Source organism: Podarcis melisellensis, assembly GCF_964234715.1.
Source record: "Podarcis melisellensis genome assembly, chromosome: 18".
NCBI lineage: Eukaryota > Metazoa > Chordata > Lepidosauria > Squamata > Lacertidae > Podarcis > Podarcis melisellensis.
In genome coordinates, this window is record NC_138536.1 from 3,077,302 (window position 1) to 3,094,008 (window position 16,707).

Sequence of the window (16,707 nt, forward strand, 5' to 3'; positions counted from 1 at the left end):
TACACTGAGCCAGACCCCTGGTCCAGGAAGCTCAATACTAATAAAGTTCATGCATTAGCTGCTCCATTCCTCAAAATAATATTAATATTAATAATAATAAAAAGGACCCCAACCATTAGGTCCAGTCGTGGCCGACTCTGGGGTTGCGGCGCTCATCTCGCTTTACTGGCCGAGGGAGCCGGCGTACAGCTTCCGGGTCATGTGGCCAGCAGGACTAAGCCGCTTCTGGCGAACCAGAGCAGCGCACGGAAACGCCGTTTACCTTCCCGCCGGAGCGGTACCTATTGATCTACTTGCACTTTGACGTGCTTTCAAACTGCTAGGTTGGCAGGAGCAGGGACTGAGCAACGGGAGCTCACCCTGTCGCGGGGATTCAAACCGCCGACCTTCCAATCGGCAAGCCCTAGGCTCTGTGGTTTAGACAATGCCACTCGCATCCCAATAATAATAATACCACCTTTATTGTCATTGCACAGCCTGTGTACAATGAAATTAAACGACCCTCCCGCCCCCCCACCAAACACTCAATCTCTTATCGAACAACACACCACCTCGCAAGCCAATTTCGCTATGTTACGTTAATATTTTCTATTATCTATATGCCTCCCAAAGCCGTCTCTTCCGTGCATTTGCCCAACCCCCTTTTGGAAGCTATCCAAGCTGGCCTTCCCTGCTTACTGTGGCAGAGAGTTCCACAGTTTAATGCCATGCTCTGCGAACGACTCCCGCATCTCCAGTTCTGGGCACCACAGTTCAAGAAGGACACTGACAAACTGGAACGTGTCCAGAGGAAGGCAACCAAAATGGTCAAAGGCCTGGAAACGATGCCTTATGAGGAACGGCTAAGGGAGCTGGGCATGTTTAGCCTGGAGAAGAGGAGGCTAAGGGGTGATATGATAGCCATGTTCAAATATATAAAAGAATGTCACCTAGAGGAGGGAGAAAGGTTGTTTTCTACTGCTCCAGAGAAGCGGACATGGAGCAATGGATCCAAACTACAAGAAAGAAGATTCCACCTCAACATTAGGAAGAACTTCCTGACAGTAAGAGCTGTTTGACAGTGGAATTTGCTGCCAAGGAGTGTGGTGGAGTCTCCTTCTTTGGAGGTCTTGAAGCAGAGGCTTGACAACCATATGTCAGGAGTGCTCTGATGGTGTTTCCTGCTTGGCAGAGGGTTGGACTCGATGGACCTTGTGGTCTCTTCCAACTCTAGGATTCTATGATTTCCCTGCTGGCTTTACAGTGTCTCTGTACTGTTTATTTACACATGAGATCATTTCAACACAGGGCGCTGCTTAATCTTTTAATTATCTCTCAAGTTTCTTTTTTTTGGGGGGGGGGGAAAGAGTGTGGAAACCTCCAGGGAAGCAATTTATAAACGAAACAAGCGATTATGTAAGAACGCTCAGCTCCACCGCAGCCAAACGGAGGGAAGTAAAAAGAGAGGCAAAAAAACACACACAACCCAAAAAAGGAGTGCTTTTATCATTCTATTTTATTAGATATTTCCAAAAATAAAGGGGGAGGGGGATGGAATGCCAGAAGGCAGCGACGGACGACATTGCATACAAGAATTTCACCTTGTCTCCGTACGGTTCTACGCCTGGATACAGAAATCTGGTTTGCCGTCGCCTCTTTCGAAAAGAACGGAGGGCAGGGAGGAGGAAGAAGGAAGCACAATGGGATTGTCCACTTACTATTATCAGGCAAGAGAACTTTTTCTTTTTTTAAAAAAAAAACCCAAAAACGAAAACACCGAAATTCTCCTTAAATAAAGCTTTTTAATAATAAATTACAACAGTTAAAAACGAACGGCGGCGGGGGGTGGGGTGGTCCCACACCCGACGGGAGCTGAAATAATAATAACAATAAAAATAAAAATAATAAAATAGGCTGCGATGCCCCAAGCCTTTGGGCTGAACGGGAAAAGAGGTACGTCCCTGAAGGGATCGATGGGCAGGGCCGGGTCGCGAGAGACCCTCCCAGCCCTTAAACGCACCAAGGAAAAGGTGGGGAGATGGAATAATGCCCCCCCCGAGGAAAGACCCTAATGTAACAGTGGGAAAAGCTCTCCTGTTTCGTAGGATGAGGTTGCATTCCTCCCCCTTTTAAAAAAGAACAGAATTTTGCTTCTCGCCCCCCAATACAAGAAGTTTTGCATCTTCCACATGGGAGCCGAAAAGCTCTTGGTCTATAGAATCTATAGGATGGAGGATGAAATCATCACACACTTCAGGGGAAAAAAAAACCCCACAGCTTATTTACAAAGGGCGGAGGGGTAGGAGATAAATCTTTCTTTAAAAATCAAGAGAGAGAGAGAGGAATTTTTTTTTGTTGGGTTGCATTTGTAGATATACGCATATATATATATATATATATCGAGAGAGAAAGGAAACCGCCTCTGGTTTTACAGCAAAACTACAATGGTTTATCGTCAACACAGCGATTTACACTTCTGGGAGGGGGCGGGCGGGGAGAAATCCCAAACAGAAGAGGTGATATGTGACCATCGACCTAGAGCAAGCCCTGCAGGATTTCTGCCCCCCCTCCCCCAAATCCTGCGCACCCCCTTCTGTACAAAGCGCGTCAAAACGGGGGTGGGCGCTCAGGTTCCGAAAACACGTTGCAAAACGAAATAAAACCGGGAGAGATATAAATATATATATTTATAATGTACATACAGACACGCACACCCCACGGGTCTAATGTAGACTTCTAAGGAAAGATGTCCGATGTCGCTCCCTGCTGGCCAACAGCACCCATTTTGTCTTTCCTGCTGAAATGGGGAGATAGGTGGGAAAGAGTAGCTCCACGCTCTGACAGGGTGGGCTCAGCTGTTTTGGGGTGGCGGGGAAATTTAAAAGGGTGGCGGCGAACACAGCACAAGCAGCGTCCGGAAATGGCAGCCGGGACAGACTTGGCCACCCGGGCGCCCCCAGGCAGCTCGGACTACAGCTCCTATCGCCCGCGATGTGGGGCAGGGCTCCAAGCTGACGAGAGCTTCCACGGAGAGGTCTTTGAGGGCGGATTGTCAAGATGAAGGAAAGGGTGAGCAGGAAAGGCGGGCGGAGGAATCAAGTCCGCTCACCAGGAGTAACGCCCAAGGTTCGCAGAGCTTTGCAACTGGCTCTCAGGCGTCCCAAATACATTCCTGTCGTTGGACTGCAATGCCAAACGACTCTAGAAGGTGGCAGGTTTCTTTGACAGGGAGGGAGAGATCTCTCCCCTTAAGTCAAAGAAAGGATCCCTCCGATTCTGGGTCGCACGTGGAGGCAGATGGCTAGGACGCCCAGGAAGGGAAAGGAGAGCTTTTCTGTGTTTCAAAGGCAGATTTGAGGCTCTGCCGCGGGGAGAGGCACGGCCGGGCTTTCTCTTGAAGGCTGCGCTGAGAGAGACAAGACCTTTCGCTTCTCAAGGGCTATTTAAGAAAACCGCTTCGCCAAAAGGACATTTGTCTGTGCAGACAAAACAGACGGCGAGTGAGCGAGCGAGAGTACGCACAGGCAAGCTAAGGCAGCTTCGGCTGTGGAAATATCTCGCCTTCGCTGTCTTTTCAGGGACGGGTGGGGGCAGGCTTCGAAAAACCTCCAAGAGGCTTTGAACAGCAACTCCCGCCAGCTGGATGGCAGCCGCAGCCCAAAATGTCAGGAGAGCTGGATTTGTAACGCCCGTCTGCCGTTCCGGCACGCGGCAGGCCTCCTCTTGAAGGAACCGCGATTCATGTTGCCCGGGTCTTGGTTTCGAAGAGCAGCGTACAAGACAAAACCGGTTCTGTCCCAGAGACCAGGTGGGCAGAAATGGTTAGGATGGAGAATTTTTAAAGAGAAAAAAAGCGCCTGCCTCGCCAGACAGCGATTCCTCTGCCTGTTGGAGCCTGCGGTGATAACCAACTCTGGTTAACACTTGGAGGCGCGGAAAAGCCTTCTCCTGCGGGCTGAAAGGTCCTCCAAAGTCGATGCGATGTGGAGCCACTCAAAGCTTCGGTGGAAGAGAGCTGCCTTTTGCCACCAAAACAGGGGACTTGTTTCTTGCGCTTCTTTCAGGAACGCAGATCAACATGGCGAGAGGAGAGGGCCGTCTCTCAACCTCACCGCCAGGCAAGACGCCGTCTCGTCGAAATCTCTGGGCTGGGCCAGCTGTGCGCAGATGCTTCGCTTAAAAGACTCGCGCGCTGAAGAGCCCCTGCGGATTTGGGGGGAGAAGGGCCCAAAACTGACACACAAACACACGCACAAAATGCTCAGTGTTGAAATGAATGGCTCGCGGGAGCCAAAATGACAGCTTCTGCGCCATGTCCACGGAGACAGCCTTGCCAACCCTGGCACAGCAGTATTTCTGACCACGCCGAGTTCCTTGGGGGCTCCTTGATCTCCCCACTTTCTGAGCGGAAAGCCGTTCCCCATTTCCCATGGAATCGAGGGGGGTTTGGGACCACCCAGATGACCAACCGTGCAGGTTCACAACGCCCCCCCCCCCCGTCCTTCACACCCCCAAAAGTGCAGTAAACTGTTCCTTAATAATAATTCTTTTAAAAAAAACAGCACGACAGTGCTACAATTCTGTGCAAGGACGGAAAAAATAAATACATGATTTTCAAATAAAACAGAGAGGAAGTTCACAGTATCACATACAGACAGGTAGCTACAATATAGTGCACTTTGAGGGGGGATATATATATATGTATAAATTGGTCACTACCCAGAATTAAGGGGCCCTTTCCCAGCTTGATACACGCCCCCCCCCCAAAGGAGTTGTTTACAGGTCGTTGCTTGGATGGATATAAATACACATCTTGAGGGGGGAGAGGAGGGAGAGAACGAGACGCGGTTGATGGAGGTTTTTCTTCCTGTCTTCCCCGGGACGGGTCAGGATCCAGGAGGTGCGACGCCGCCCCTGCTCCCCGTCCCAGCTGAGCGGCAGGCAGCAGGGCTGGGCGAGAGGGGACCCCGCGACTGGTGGCAAGAAGGACGATTCGTTTCTTGGGGTTGGGGGCATCGCATAGAAGTTACTGCAGGAGGGGGACAAAAAAAGGAAAGAGAAAGGAGTTAGTGGAAGAGCAAAACAAAACGGTTTCTGGCTGGTATTACAGTGGTACCTCGGGTTACATACGCTTCAGGTTACAGACTCCGCTAACCCAGAAATAGTACCTCGGGTTAAGAACTTTGCTTCAGGATGAGAACAGAAATTGCGTGGCGGCAGCAGGAGGCCCCATTAGCTAAAGTGGTGCTTCATGTTAAGAACAGTTTCAGGTTAAGAACGGACCTCCGGAACGAATTAAGTACTTAACCCGAGGTACCACTGTACTATCCTGCCATCTATGCTCGGGGCAGGTGCGAAAAGGGAGATAGAACCGATTAGGAATTACACCCGACTACAAAATTCTCCATTTCATTCACTGATATAAACCATGAAGGGGTAAACAGGTAATGGAGAAAAATTTCTGTAGTTCAAGATTCCTGGATTAATTCAAAGGTAAAGGGACCCCTGACCATTAGGTCCAGTCATGGCTGACTCTGGAGTTGCGGCGCTCATCTCGCTTTACTGGCCGAGGCAGCCGGCGTGCAGCTTCCGGGTCATGTGGCCAGCAGGACTAAGTCGCTTCTGGCAAACCAGAGCAGCGCACGGAAACGCCATTTACCTTCCTGCCCCTATTGATCTACTTGCACTTTGAGGTGCTTTCGAACTGCTAGGTGGGCAGGAGCAGGGACCGAGCAACGGGAGCTCACCCCGTCGTGGGCATTCGAACTGCCAACCTTCTGATCGGCAAGTCCTAGGCTCTGTGGTTTAACCCACAGCGGTACCCGTGTCCCTTATCCACAGCAATACAGGATCTACAAATGTTGGGAATAATAAGGCAAGCTTTCGGGGACATGCCATGAGTCCACTTCATCAGGACGTGATCAGAGAAGGAGCTGTTCCCCCGTGACCCAAACGGTTATCTCATGCACACCCGCCCAGCGACTTACTGTATCGCTCTCCTCGTCGGAGACAGAGTGGATCTGAGTGTTATAATGGAGCGGCGAATACACCCAGCTCCTTTCGTCTGTTGGCTGCTGTACCGCAAAGCAAGAGCAGAGGCAGGCAGGAGAGGAAAACGAAGAAAGAAAAAGAGAGAGAGACAGATGAGAATAAGGACAGTTCGGAGCACAACTGTGTAGCAGGAAAGAGAAAGAGAGCGCGCAGAGCACAGGCCAGCCTTTCTCCAAACAAAGGGGTTGCCTTTTGGATATTTTAGGGCTGCGACTTCCCTATCCGCCCCCCCCTTCTGCAAAATAACACAAGAAGAATCTGGGTACAAGTTTCTGCTCTGCAAACGCCTTAACTAGGAACACAGCACAGCTGGGTTTGAGTCCTGATAGAGGTGCAACAGCTGGGATACGGCAGAAAATTCTGGGGAGATTTAGCCGTGGAAGTATTAACTGGCCGCGCGTTCCTCTATAACTATTAGATAGCTGCTCAGGGAGACCAGAACAATGAATTAGGAAGAGTCTTCCATGAGCTCACTATGAAACCATCTATGAACTATGAATACCATCTCCTGGTCTGCCCTGCAGAGGACCTTAAGGTCCATGAACAACCATAGTTTAGAAGTCCCGAGCCCTAAGGAAGTCAGACTATCCTCTACCAGCTCCAGGGCCTTCTCAGTGATGGCTCCGACCTGGTGGAATGCTCTGTCCCGTGAGACCAGGACCCTGCAGGATTTAACCTCCTTCCGCAGGGCCTGTAAGACAGAGCTATTCCGCCTGGCCTTTAATTTGAATTCAGCCTGATCTTTTATTTCCCTTCCCTTCCCTTCTATGAAGATCACCCACTCTGAAACCCCACAGCTAATTCTCCCCTGGCCTCCTCCCTGGCCCAAGTAGGACCAATTCAGCCAGCTAGCCCTGGGGATTATCTAATGCTTATTTCCCCTAAATTGATTTTTGAATTTTATTGTTATCCATGTTTTTATACTGTGTTTTATGCTGCTTTTATAATGAAGTGTTTTAAATTTGTTGTTAGCCGCCCTGAGCCCGGTTTTTGAACTGGGAAGGGTGGGGTATAAATAAAAAAATATTATTATTATTATTATCCACTCCTGTCTTGCCTTGGCCTCAGTTTTCCCCATCTGCAATATGGGGAGAATACCAACCTACCTTACAGGGTGGTTGTAGAAATGCTGCAACATAACTACATAAACTAACCGTTCGTGTTAGGGCCAGCTAGCTTAGCACTGCGAGTGACATTTGGCCTCAAGGAAAAAAGGGGGTCCCTTTGCCACCAAAGCCCCTGGGCATTTCGAAGCTGTAGCTGAGCTCTGCCAGCGGATTTCACTTACGTCCCCAGAGGAAACCGAGGCGGCTCGTAGCCTGCGCAGGCGTGGGGAGTAAATCCAGTACCTTCCGTCTGTGAACTGGGTGGTGCACGGCAGGGCAGATGATGGGAGATTTTTTTTGGGGGGGGAATAAAGAAAGCAGGGAGAGGGAGATGGGAAAGGATAAATGGGAGGTGGAGAAAGAAAGAAAAAAAGATGATGTTGGAAGGGGTGAGAATGAATGATCATGAAACAGAGAGAAAAGCTGATGGAGGCAGTTTTTGTAGGGGAAGTGGAGGACGGTTGCTGGAACCCAAGCTGCATGGAAAAGGTTTTGCTGGAGCTCAGATGCATGAAGGAGGGTGTTGCTGCGGCAGGAAACCCCCCCACCCCCAATTGCAGGAAGGCATGCAGGGATGCAACTCAGGTCAACACCCAAAAAAATAAAGGTAAAGGGACCCCTGACCGTTAGGTCCACTCGTGGCCGACTCTGGGGTTGTGGCGCTCATCTCGCTTTACTGGCTGAGGGAGCCGGCGTACAGCTTCTGGGTCATGTGGCCAGCAGGACTAAGCCGCTTCTGGCAAACCAGAGCGGTGCACGGAAACGCCGTTTACCTTCCCACCGGAGTGGTACCTATTTATCTACTTGCGCTTTGACATGCTTTTGAACTGCTAGGTGGGCAGGAGCAGGGACCGAGCAACGGGAGCTCACCCCGCCATTGTGGGGATTCGAACCGCCGACCTTCTGAGTCCTAGGCTCAGTGGTTTAACCCACAGCGCCACCCGCGTCCCGTTAAGATAGTAAAATTCACGTCAAACTGGTGTTTTAGGGTTTGTTTTTAAAAGTCTGGAATGGATTAATCCGTTTTGCATTCCTTTCTATGGGAAAGCGTGACTTGGTTTTGGAACGCTTTGGTTTTGGAACAGATTAAGTTTGAGAACCAAAGTGCCATTGTACAGAAGCTGACCCCCTTGGGCTCCTCGAACTCCGTATCATGTAAGATGGCTAGCAAGGTCTTCCCTGGGATTTGGGGCAAGTTTTCTTTCCAAATTCTACCTGGAAAGGCTGAACTGAAGAAAGGGAAGCCACACCTCCCATAGCTGCAGAACCAACGAATACCGGAGAACGTTGGCTTTGTTTTTTGGGGGGGCGGGAGGAGGAACGACACACTCAAAAAAACCCCCCAGGAAAGTCAGAAGCACAGCACTCCACAACTGCCAGATGGCCAATTCCGAACAGCAAATGTTATAATGAACAAAGCAACCGAGGCAGATTGCGTTTCCACTTCAAATGCGTTTCAAACCACACGGCGCAGGTTTTTTTTTTTTTTTAAAAAAAGAGCGAAACGAAAAGCAAAACAGGAACCGATTCCCTTCTGCAGCTGTTTTGGAGAAGCTGCTTTGCAAAGCAAAGGGGGAAAGTAGGGGAGCAAGGGGGGGAGGCAGATCTGAGGCAGGATCCAGCAAGGGGCGTGTGATGCTGCCTCCCCCCCCCCAGCTGAAAGGGCTGGGGCTGGAGTCACTGAAGGGCACAAGCAAGGAAAGGGGTCAAAACCCAGTCCTCTGGGGCAGGGACTGTTCAGCTAAAGCCGTCGGAGAGGGCCAGAGTCAATGTCGGTCCTACTCAAGAGTAGCCCTGCTGCGGGCATAACACGAGGCACATCCAAACCACGCATTTAGAGCATCGCTTCAAGCGGTTGTGGCTTCCTGTCCCCAAAGGATCCTGGGAACTGTAGTTCTGCTCAGGGTGCTGTTAGGCAGGCATAGGCAAACTCAGCCCTCCAGATGTTTCGGGACTACAACTCCCATCATCCCTAGCTCACAGGACCAGTGGGCAAGGATGATGGGAGCCGTAGTCCCAAAACAGCTGGAGGGCCGAGTTTGCCTGTGCCTGCTGTTAGGAGGAGCCCTCGTTCCCCTCACAGGACTACAATCCCCAGAGTGGCTCGGCGGTCAACCCCCTTTTCCCAGGGAATGCTGGGAATTGTAGTTCTGAGAGGGGGGTTTGCTAAGAACCGTTGACGAACTACAGTTCCCAGCAATCTTTGGGGGAAGCCACAAGTGTTTAAAGAGAGAAATGCATGATGAAGATTGGATGGATGCAGCCCAGGATCTCGCCCCTACCCCAGCTGGGCAGGGGGTCAGATTGAGAGTTTATGGGGCACAGGGACAGCTAGAGAACGACGGGCCTTTGAGGTGGGACTACGCAGAGGGAGTCTACGAGTAGGGATTAGGAACCCAAGGAAAGCCTGCTAGATCAGCCCTGTGGTCCATCTGGTCCAGTTACTGCTCTCACAGGGGCCGACCAGATGTTCCCTGTTTGTAGAAAGCTAGGATATCAGCAAGATGCCGGTTTAATTACATGCAAGGGAGTTTAACTGCCCAAATTCGTTTTAGCCACGCACTGCGTGAAGGACTTTCTCTTATTGGTCCTGACTTGGGACGCTGGCGCCCGGGGAGTATCTCCCGCCTTGCTTAGAGAAAAACATGGCGTCACTTCCTGTCTTACCGAAGCCACTTCCACCCTTAACCTTGCCAGTTCCTTAGGGGAACGAGTCTACTTGTTTATGGTGGGCATTGCAAAAACAAGATGCCATGGAGGGGCAGGGCTGAGGAATGTCTGGTTTAGGTTCTAGCAGGTTTGGCAAAAAGCAAACAGACGGGATTCGGCGTGAGAATCTGCGCCCACTCCAAACAAACGCACACACTTTAGCACCCAGACTCACTTTCTCCCTGATTCAGCCTCCCTAGACTTCGTCCTCTGAACCCGATTCCGGCTGGAGAGAAAAGAAGCAAGGCCGGTTCACCGATAGCTCTTGGGAGTCACTGTCTCCTGGGCTGTCTACCCAACCAAGGGGAAATACAGCAAGCTTGCCTTATAATGTGTATCAGCACCCCTGACTCTGGAACTTGGGGCCTTCTGTGTGGGAAGATGCTATACTGCTGAGCTATGTACCGTATTTTTTGCTCCATAAGACGCACCTGACCATAAGACACACCTAGTTTTTGGAGGAGGAAAACAAGAAAAAAAAATTCTGAAAGAAACAGTGGATGTATGATTTTTGCGGTTCATGCTATGGCCACAGACATGATATGTGATTTGAAGGTGAGTCTGGGGTAGCCCATTGCAAAAATCCTGAGGATCCATGCTTTGTAACCAGGTTTTTGCACCACTGTGGCCCCACAAAACAGTGGATGTGTGTTTTTTGTGTGCAGGCTATAGCCATGGACGTGCAATGCGATCTGATGGTGAATTTGGGGCGACCCAATGCAAAAAACCTGAGGATCCATGTGCTTTGACCTCCCCCTTTCCAGCAGCCTCCTTTATTGCTAGCTTTCCTTATCTCCCTCCTGATCACTTGCCGATCAGCTGCTCAGTGGCTTCGTTTCAACACCCCCTTCCCTCTTGTTTGCCTTAGCATCTTTTCCTTAGCCAGAGCAGGTTTTTTTGCTCCTCCTTTTCTTCTAATTTCTCGTTTTGGTATTCCTGTCTCCTCTCCTTGCAAGTTCGCTGTCTTTACCTCCCCCCTCCCAGGCAGCCTCCTTTATCGCTAGCGTCCCTTATCTCCCTCCTGATCGCTTGCCGATCAGCTGCTCAGCGGTTTCATTTCAACACCCCCTTCCCTCTTTTTAAAAAATAAAAAGCACAACCTGCTTTTATGCCCCTGGGCAATTTGGCTCCAGGGACCACGCATTTGTTCCATAAGACGCACAGACATTTCCCCTTACTTTTTAGGAGGAAATAATGCGTCTCATGGAGCGAAAAATACGGTACTTTTATTTCGAGCGAAAGCTAACACCCTAGTCCTTATGGTTCCAAATAAAGCGCTGGCTTGAACAGGAGCACCAGGAAGGAAACTGCTTTCTGCAGAGGTCAATATTGTACACAAGCAGCTCTCTGGAGTTTCAAGCCCAGGACGTTCCCAGCCCTACCCGGAGATTTGAACCCAGGACCTTCTGCCCCCCCCAAAAAAAAACAGATACTGTGCCCCCGAGCCACAGTCCGGCTGACGTTTTCATGAACTCGAGGGGGAAAGAAAAAGAGGGAGAGGAGGCACAGCGAGGCCAGTCGCTTTCCTGACCCCCAGAGTTTTCATTCGTTTATTTGTAAAACAGAACTTACAAAATATATATCCGGGACGGGGAGGTCCTCCTCGTCCGACGCTTGACTGGCGGGCTCGGAGGCCTGGCTGGCTGTCTCCACCTCCGCTGACGCCTTCGACAGCACCGTGGCGCAAGCCAGAGAGGTCGCCTCCCTGGAAAAAGACCAGAGGGTGTGGGAAGCACAGTCTGAGTCTGGGCTATTTGCTTGCAGGAGCAGCCCTCCCGCACAGAGTCAGGCCATTGGGTCGACCTGGCCCAGCACTGACCGGCAGCAGCAGCTGCCTGAGGTTTCCACGCAGCCCTGCCTGGGGACTGGTTCGGGGCCATTTCGCTTGCAAAACTGAGCTTGGCCCCTTCCCAAAACCAAGTGCCTGTCAACCGAGCCTGCTCAACCCTTGCTCCAGCAAAGGGGCTGCAAAGGGACAGCCGCTTTTTCAACGCTCCCCTGGGACGTTTTGTATGCATTACCAAAACGTAACTCCCGCAGATAGAAAGCTTCACACCAAAGACAGAAGCAGCCTTTTTTTAAAGAAAAACTTGGCTAGTGTTAACCCCCACCCAGTTTGCATTTCTTAGTGCAGAAAGTACTGATCTGATGTGTAGAGATCTTTCCTTTTTCAATTAATTCAAGAGGGTTCTGGAAGCCTTTTTGTGTGAAAGCAACAAGCAGAAGGTTCGTGATGTTTGGGTTATACCTTCAGAGAAGCTGGGTGCAGCTGACTTAATCTGGTTCTGTTATCTTTTTCTGTCAAGGTCATGCTGACTATAAAAGTAAGGCCAGAAGGAGACTGGATTTTACTATTTCTATCTCTTTCTATCCTTCTGGTGTGATGTTCTGCATATAGTGTTAAGGTTTAGACTTACAGTGGTGCCCCGCAAGACGAATGCCTCGCAAGACGAAAAACCCGCTAGACTAAAGGGTTTTCCGTTTTTCGATGCGCTTCGCAAGACGAATTTCCCTATGGGCTTGCTTCGCAAGACGAAAACGTCTTGCGAGTCTTGCGATTTTTTTCGCTCCCCCCCCCCTTTTCTAAGCCGCTAAGCCGCTAATAGCCTTTTAGCCGCTAACCCTTTAATAGCCGCTAAACCGCTAACAGCGCTAATCCGCTAATAGGGTTGCTTCGCAAGACGAAAAAACCGCTAGACGAAGAGACTCGCGGAACGGATTATTTTCGTCTTGCGAGGCACCACTGTATTATGAGTTATTGTAAATTTAAGTTAAATCTGTTGCAACTGGATTACTTATGGACAGTACCAATCCTGAATACAGTGGTACCTCGGGTTACATACGCTTCAGGTTACATACGCTTCAGGTTACAGACTCCGCTAACCCAGAAACAGTGCTTCAGGTTAAGAACAGAAATCGGGCTCCGGCAGTGTGGCGGCAGCAGGAGGCCCCATTAGCTAAAGTGGTGCTTCAGGTTAAGAACAGTTTCAGGTTAAGAACGGACCTCCAGAACGAATTAAGTACTTAACCCGAGGTACCACTGTACATTGGATTTGTGACCATCATGCTCATTTGCCTTCAGTAGCAGTAAAGCTCTGCTGGGTGAAATATTAATTGCTTCTGGTCTTAATTTTTTGGGAATCCTGAAACGTCTTTTAAGTTTGCTAGCTATATGTTGGAATCTGCTTGGGATCAACATATTCCCTGACAGAGGACCCTCAGACAGAAACAGAACCCTCTCCCTGTGGTCTGTTTAGGTTTTCCAGACCCTTTGCCACCCTGGACGCGATTTGGATTGGCCAGCGCCCTCCTGACCCTTTCAACAGGGAAACGCCAAGGAATTGGGACATGAGACGCTTCCTGCATGCAGGGCAGATCCTCTGTGTCCCCCCCCCAATGTGCCTGGAAAGCTTTCGCATGCGTCCCAGCGCAGCAACTTGCCCTGACCCTGCGGCAGCCATGTCTGGGACCACGATCTCGACGTCACACTTGGGCTTGAGTTCCACCGTGATTTGCTGGAGGTCGTCTTCCGCCCGGAGCTGTTCGCGAGACCTGCGGGTTTGGGAGGAAAGGAATTTATTATTATTTAATTATTATTATTATTATTACTACTACTACTACTACTACTGCTACTATTATTCTATCCATTTCTATACCGCTTTATACTTTTAAGAAAAACCTCAAAGCTGTTTAGGTAAAGGTAAAGGTAAAGGGACCCCTGACCGTTAGGTCCAGTCGTGGCTGACTCTGGGGTTGCGGCGCTCATCTCGCTTTATTGGCCGAGGGAGCCGGCGTACAGCTTCCGGGTCATGTGGCCAGCAGGACTAAGCCGCTTCTGGCGAACCAGAGCAGCGCACGGAAAGGCTGTTTACCTTCCCGCCGGAGCGGTACCTATTTATCTACTTGTGACATGCTTTTGAACTGCTAGGTTGGCAGGAGCTGGGACTGAGCAACGGGAGCTCACCCCGTCATTGCGGGGATTCGAACCGCCGACCTTCTGATCAGCAAGTCCTAGGCTCTGTGGTTTAACCAACAGCGCCACCTGCGTCCCTTAAAATGCACATATAAAACAGCATAAGTAATGAGAGAATGAAATATTATCATAAGCATGACACGACTGAGATGGTGACTGGCTCCAAGGTCACCCAGTGAATTCATTGGCTGAGTTGGGATTCAAATCCTGGTGCCCCAGGTCACTGGCTCCAATTTATTAGGCACGTATTAGGGCACTGAAATCTACAGATGGCCGTGATGATCCACTCCTGGGAGACACAAACTGTTAGAGGAGAAACACTGGACTCACCTCCCGTCATGTCCTGAGGACTGCGTACGCCGCCTGCGAAGGAACAAGCAGGGCGTGAAAAAGCTAAAACTTTCAGCGTTGAATATTCTTTTGATCTATATACCTGTTGCACGGAATAGGACGACAATGGACTCTACACGCCCAAATGGCAGCCAAGAGACCGATGTTGATGAATTGGAAAAATTTAAATTTATTATCCCCTTTAATCGATGGACTGGGAATATGACAACGCTCACAACTTACGGACGGGCGGCTTACAGATGTAGACTTTGTTTGGATAAATTGGAGAATGTCTGGCATCAGGACGAAGCAGGCGATTAACACCTGTAATACACTGGAAGCCTAACGGAAGCCATTCTGGAAATCCCTTCGACTTCCAAAACATTTTGAAAAAGGCTTATCGAGAGAGGCGCTTGGCTGCTCTTACTGTAGCCTTACTGGGAGAGCGGTAGGGAAAGGAGCTTGTTGCAGTGTAGCCTTATTAGACTTTACCGATTGGTGGGCTCTGCGTTGCTCCTGGACGGGAGGAAGGAAGTCAAATGACACCGAGGGTTGGTTCAGAGAAAGGGTTCTTTATTTCTGCTCTCCGGAGCATCAGAAAGGCACTTGCGTGGTCAGTCCACAGCAAGTCCAAAGAAATGAGAAATTTCATGCAGTCTATACCGTATTTTGTGCTCTATAAGACTCACTTTCTCCCTCCTAAAAAGTAAGGGGAAATGTGTGCGCGTCTGTCAGAGCTGCCCGAGGTCCCAGCTCACAAAGGACCAACGCCAGTTCGTTGTTATATACAAAAGTCTTTATTGAAGTTCAGTTTCGCTTTCAAAGCCGCAGCGCGCAGCTCTACGTCTCAAACTCTAGACCGCTGAAGCTCCGTCTGAATCTCCTCCCCCCAGACACCAGTTTAAGACTCTAGCCTTGCTCCACCTCTTCCTTTGCTCTTTCCTCCTCTGGTTCTGCCTGTCCGCTGGGGTCTTGCCCTTTCTAGACTCTTCTGACGCTGAGTCCCCTGAGTCTTCCCCCTGCCTCCGGCGGGCTTTAGGACCTGGTTCCCAATCCGGGTTTTCTGCTGTCCCGCGTGCCTGTACATTCGAACTTGGCGCATGCGCCCAGCCGGCAATCTTGCTCCTGTCACTGCTTCCCCCTTCGGGGAGGCTAGCTGGACCTGACTTCCCCTCCGTTCCCCCACTCTCCGATAGAGGCGTGGTCAGCCCTGACTCATCTTCTCTCCCTGCTGGAGGAGACGCTGGCCCTGATACATGGGACTCTTCCCCCCCACTACGCTCTGGTGGGGAAGCTGGTCCTGATCTCCCGCTGCTGCTTTGGGAGTCCCCGCTGGCCCCTTGCTTCTGGTGCGTCCCCCCTGGGACCCCCCTTGCCCTGGCCATCGGCGCCCCCCTCTGGGAATCTTCTGATTCGCTGGAGAAGCTCATGGAATCTCTCGGGTCACTGTCATACTCCCCTACGCTGCCCTCAGATTCTTCCCCTTCGCTCTCCATTTCCTCTCTCCCCTGTGCCTCTGCTCCTGAGCCCCTGACAGCGTCTTATGGAGCGAATGCAGGCTGCTTTCACTGCGCAGCGATCCCTCTTGCTGTTCTGGCTTCTGAGATTCAGAATATTTTTTTTCTTGTTTTCCTCCTCCAAAAACTAGGTGCGTCTTGTGGTCTGGTGCGTCTTATAGAGCGAAAAATACGGTATATCCTCCAGGCACCCTCTTCCCCCCCTTCCCCAGGAATCCAGCCACGTCAGCTTGTACACGCAGGTTGACATCACAGATGTTCCTGCTCCAGTACTCTTAACCATAAAAGGGTTTTCCTTCCTGTACTTCTGACCATAAAAGGGTATTCCTGTTCCTATGCTCTTATCTTGGAGCAAGAGGTCACCAGCTCCAAGAACATACTCTGGCGCTGTTCCCGGACTAGGTCTGTGCATCAGAGTGTGGTAAGATAAGACCCAGACATGTCATCCCTATTCCACTGGAACAGCCAAGGTCATCCATTGCCGTGACTGATAAAGGAGAGCGCTTTGTTTATACAGCTGTGTTCTTGTCATGCATTTTGCTCAACAGCTCAAGTTAATGCATTTTAGAAATGTTCCCTTAGAGAAAGAAGAAAAGGGGGGTTTGGGGTCCCGTTTCAAACTGACTACACAGAAACCCATTCCTTCATTACCTGTAACGGGGCTGTTCCGAGGACTCGGAAGGAGACCTCTCGGGGACGGAGAGAGAGGTGGATGAGAGGGTAGTGGCAATGGAGGCGGTGGTGGCTTCTTCGAAGGACGGAGGGGTGCACGGGAGCAAGTCTGGCCGGCCTGTCGCAGCGGAGAAAAAGGAGAGGACGTTTTTAACCGCTGCAGGTTGTTAAGGTTTGTGGGTTGTAAAAACTTTGACCCACTGCTGCAACGCCCCTGCAATAAATTTGATTTATTGCCACTCCGACAAACTCCAGTGGCGCCCACACGCTTCCACTCACGCGCTGCCACTCTTCTCAGTTGCCGGTTAATAGCAGAGTTTAGGTAAAGGTAAAGGGACCCCTGACCGTTAGGTCCAGTCGTGGCCGACTC

The 16,707-nt window shown here is 50.5% G+C and overlaps 1 protein-coding gene across 10 annotated transcripts in view; it reads right to left on the minus strand.

Moving 5' to 3' along the window:
* Positions 1-4,861: 4,861 nt before the first annotated feature.
* The window catches only part of PIP5K1C (phosphatidylinositol-4-phosphate 5-kinase type 1 gamma), a 44,362-nt gene continuing 32,516 nt past the window's right edge, over positions 4,862-16,707 (minus strand). Inside the window, exons 13-19 of one of the 10 annotated variants that reach the window (XM_081895528.1) lie at positions 16,317-16,455; positions 14,149-14,181; positions 13,287-13,397; positions 11,418-11,550; positions 7,319-7,393; positions 5,967-6,050; positions 4,862-5,008 (exon numbers count right to left, since the gene is read on the minus strand). In XM_081895528.1, coding sequence (XP_081751654.1) covers positions 5,006-5,008; positions 5,967-6,050; positions 7,319-7,393; positions 11,418-11,550; positions 13,287-13,397; positions 14,149-14,181; positions 16,317-16,455 — 578 coding nt within the window. In that variant the 3' untranslated portion in view covers positions 4,862-5,005. Of the gene's footprint in view, positions 5,009-5,966; positions 6,054-7,318; positions 7,394-10,020; positions 10,072-11,417; positions 11,551-13,286; positions 13,398-14,148; positions 14,182-16,316; positions 16,456-16,707 lie in introns of those variants that run through there. The other 9 variants (XM_081895526.1, XM_081895530.1, XM_081895529.1 and 6 more) reach the window with 9 other exon arrangements.